Consider the following 2,875-nt stretch of genomic DNA (forward strand, 5'->3'; position numbering starts at 1 on the left):
CTCTTCATCACGTGTTTAGTGGTTATTATATCAGTGAAGATCTACAGATGGAGACAGTCTCGAGTTTTGTGTCACTCCAATCTCCCTGTGATTCCGTATTATCCACCACGTTACTCAGACACTTTGGGGACAGGGACTCTCCAACACGTGTACAACTACGAGGTGTGCAGGACGACTGACTCCAGAAAGAGTGACTGTAAGTTCGGCAGAGCCGGTAGTCAGAACGTGCTGATAATGGACCCCAGTTCTACAGGAACGATGCAGCGGATACAGAGTGAGAAGAGCATCCTGGATGAACCAGACTCTCCTCTAGAGGTTGGCACATTTTAATAGTTATAATGTTTAATTGTAATGCAAATTGAAGTTGTGGTCCTGGTATTCAAGGCAGCTGCTTATCGTGGAAATCAGAAGATCACTATTTATAAATACCTTAGAATTTTAGGAATTGCCACAATATTCCTGGATGAACCAGACTCTCCTTTAGAGGTGCGTTATTTGATCCATCATTCTTTACACACATCGCCATGCTACAGTTACAATGATTTCTTAGACCACAGATATTTCTTGGTTTCATGACTTGTCTCACTGCCTGCTCAGAGGGCATGTTCAGCACCAATAGTGAAGGACAGCTACTCTCTGTGTTGAGTTACTGTTTTGAGAAAGAGTCAGTGAGGAAAATGCACACCCTAAAAGCCTATGCTGATGCATTTAGTTTTTTTGGGTCGGTTGTAACGAAAATGTCTGGACTTTTTGCTTCCAGCTCGTTTTTTTTTCTCTCTTTTATTTCGTTGTGAAGGGAAATAATGAAAATGAAATAGTACATTGTAAGTGTTTCCACGAATCAAGTCTTGTACCTGTATGCATTTTGGTCTCCCATTTTATCTCTTCTTGTCACTTAAAACCATTATAAGTTACATTTTGCTTATTTTCACTCTGAACTGATATTCAAATAGTTTTTCCCTGTCTTTTGTGACATCACTTGTTATTTCATGTCTGACTCTACGGGCCGCTGTTGGTCTTTAAAACACATGTGAAGTGTTTGAAATACAGCTACACCTCCAGTACTTATCTTAGTGTACCGGTGAGAGCAGCGCTTTCGGTCTTCATTTTTGCTCATGATTTTTATTATAGGCTTCTAATGAATACTTGTCACTCTGTGACAGACAAATGGATATTTAACTATTTCTATGATGTTTCAATTAATCCAAACATACCTTCGTAAATATTTTTGTTGTCATGTTTTTCAAATGTCTTTGTTGTGGTTGCCTCAGTGAGACTTCATGTAGTTTGGTCAGTTGACCAGAGAGGGACGCTCTTGACCATCGAGTTGCTCATGAAGCATTCGTTGCAGTACCTCCCCTATACCTTAACATATTACATAGAGACAGAGTTAACAGTCGGGACTGCCACGACATAAGCCTGGACGGCACAATGGGATTTCTTTGTTCCACAATTTAGGATAAATGCTTTCTTTGGGACCATATAACTGTATCTTTATGTCAAAATCGTGAACCTGGGGCGAAGAAACTGAGGATTTTCTAATTTTCTTCACTGAAGTGTCGACCGGAACGATGGGATGGCAAGTGCTGTTGTTTATCTCGCTGCTCTCTCTCAGTGTTGTGCACGGGCAAGTCAGCTACTTAATTCCTGAGGAAATGGCAAAGGGGGCTTTAATAGGCAATATAGCCAAGGATTTGGGTTTAGGTGTGGAAAGACTGAAGTCCGGTAAAGCTCGTATTTATACTGGTAACACTGAGGAATATATTGAGCTGAAGAGAGAAAGAGGAGTCCTCCTTATTAAAGGCAGAATTGACAGAGAAGCTCTATGCGGTCAAACAATGCCATGCGCACTCCATTTTCAAATGATCCTGGAAAATCCAATGGAGTTTTACACGGTTACTGTCGAAATTACCGACATAAATGACAACCCTCCGACGTTTGAAAAAAGTGAAATGAAATATGAAATTAGCGAATCAGCTGTTACTGGAGCTCGATTTGTCTTAGAGAAAGCAATAGATGATGATGTTGGTGTAAACGGTCTGGACAGCTACGCCCTGAAACCAAGCGATAATTTCGTTCTAAAAACCATCAGCCGAGGTGATGGAAGTAAACATATCGAGATGGTTTTACAGAAACCATTAGACCGAGAACAACATGAGCATATATCATTAATACTAACCGCTCTGGATGGTGGTGAACCACAGCTTACGGGGACGATGCAGATTGTCATAACTGTGATGGACGCAAATGACAACCCGCCCGTTTGTTCTAAACCGGAATACAAAGCAGGCGTTACAGAGAATGCTCCTGTTGGCACTGCAATAACCACTGTAAGGGCTACAGACATAGATAAAGGCAATAACGGAATAGTAACATACATGATTTCAAAATCTGGAGCAGCAGGTCTCTTTGAAATTGATGCAAACAATGGGTTATTGACTCTGATTGGAAATGTAGATTACGAAAAAAGGAGAATTTATGAGCTAGATGTTAAAGTGTCCGATCAGGGAGGATTATCAGACGCATGTAAGGTGATTGTGGACGTGACAGATATAAATGATAACCCTCCGACCATTAATATCATGTCTAACTCAAACACAGTATCTGAGAACATGAAACCGGGAACGGTTGTGACAATGCTTAATATACAAGATGCGGACTCGAATGATAACGGGAAAGTAATGTGTGTTTTAAACGAAAATATTCCTTTTGCCATTAAATCAACAACAAATAATTTCTTTACGGTTATGACAGACAGTGAATTAGACAGAGAGACAGCCTCGAAGTATATTATAACGGTGACCTGCTCTGATGAGGGAGTACCCTCCCTCTCCAGCAGCGTCACTCTCACCTTACAGATCTCTGATGTGAATGA

At 40.8% G+C, this 2,875-nt stretch overlaps 1 protein-coding gene across 1 annotated transcript; it reads left to right on the top strand.

The window, feature by feature from the left end:
* Window positions 1–6: 6 nt before the first annotated feature.
* On the top strand, window positions 7–2,870 carry LOC116380222 (protocadherin gamma-B3-like; the record flags this gene model as incomplete). The annotated part of the gene is made up of 1 exon (XM_031842163.1): window positions 7–2,870. A coding segment is annotated over exon 1 (1,299 nt), but the record flags the coding sequence as incomplete, so codon positions are not given.
* Between the last annotated feature and the right edge of the window lie 5 nt (window positions 2,871–2,875).

The sequence above is a fragment of the Anarrhichthys ocellatus genome, unplaced genomic scaffold (assembly GCF_004355925.1).
Source record: "Anarrhichthys ocellatus isolate YVR2014 unplaced genomic scaffold, GSC_Weel_1.0 scaffold6473, whole genome shotgun sequence".
Taxonomy (NCBI): Eukaryota; Metazoa; Chordata; class Actinopteri; order Perciformes; family Anarhichadidae; genus Anarrhichthys; species Anarrhichthys ocellatus.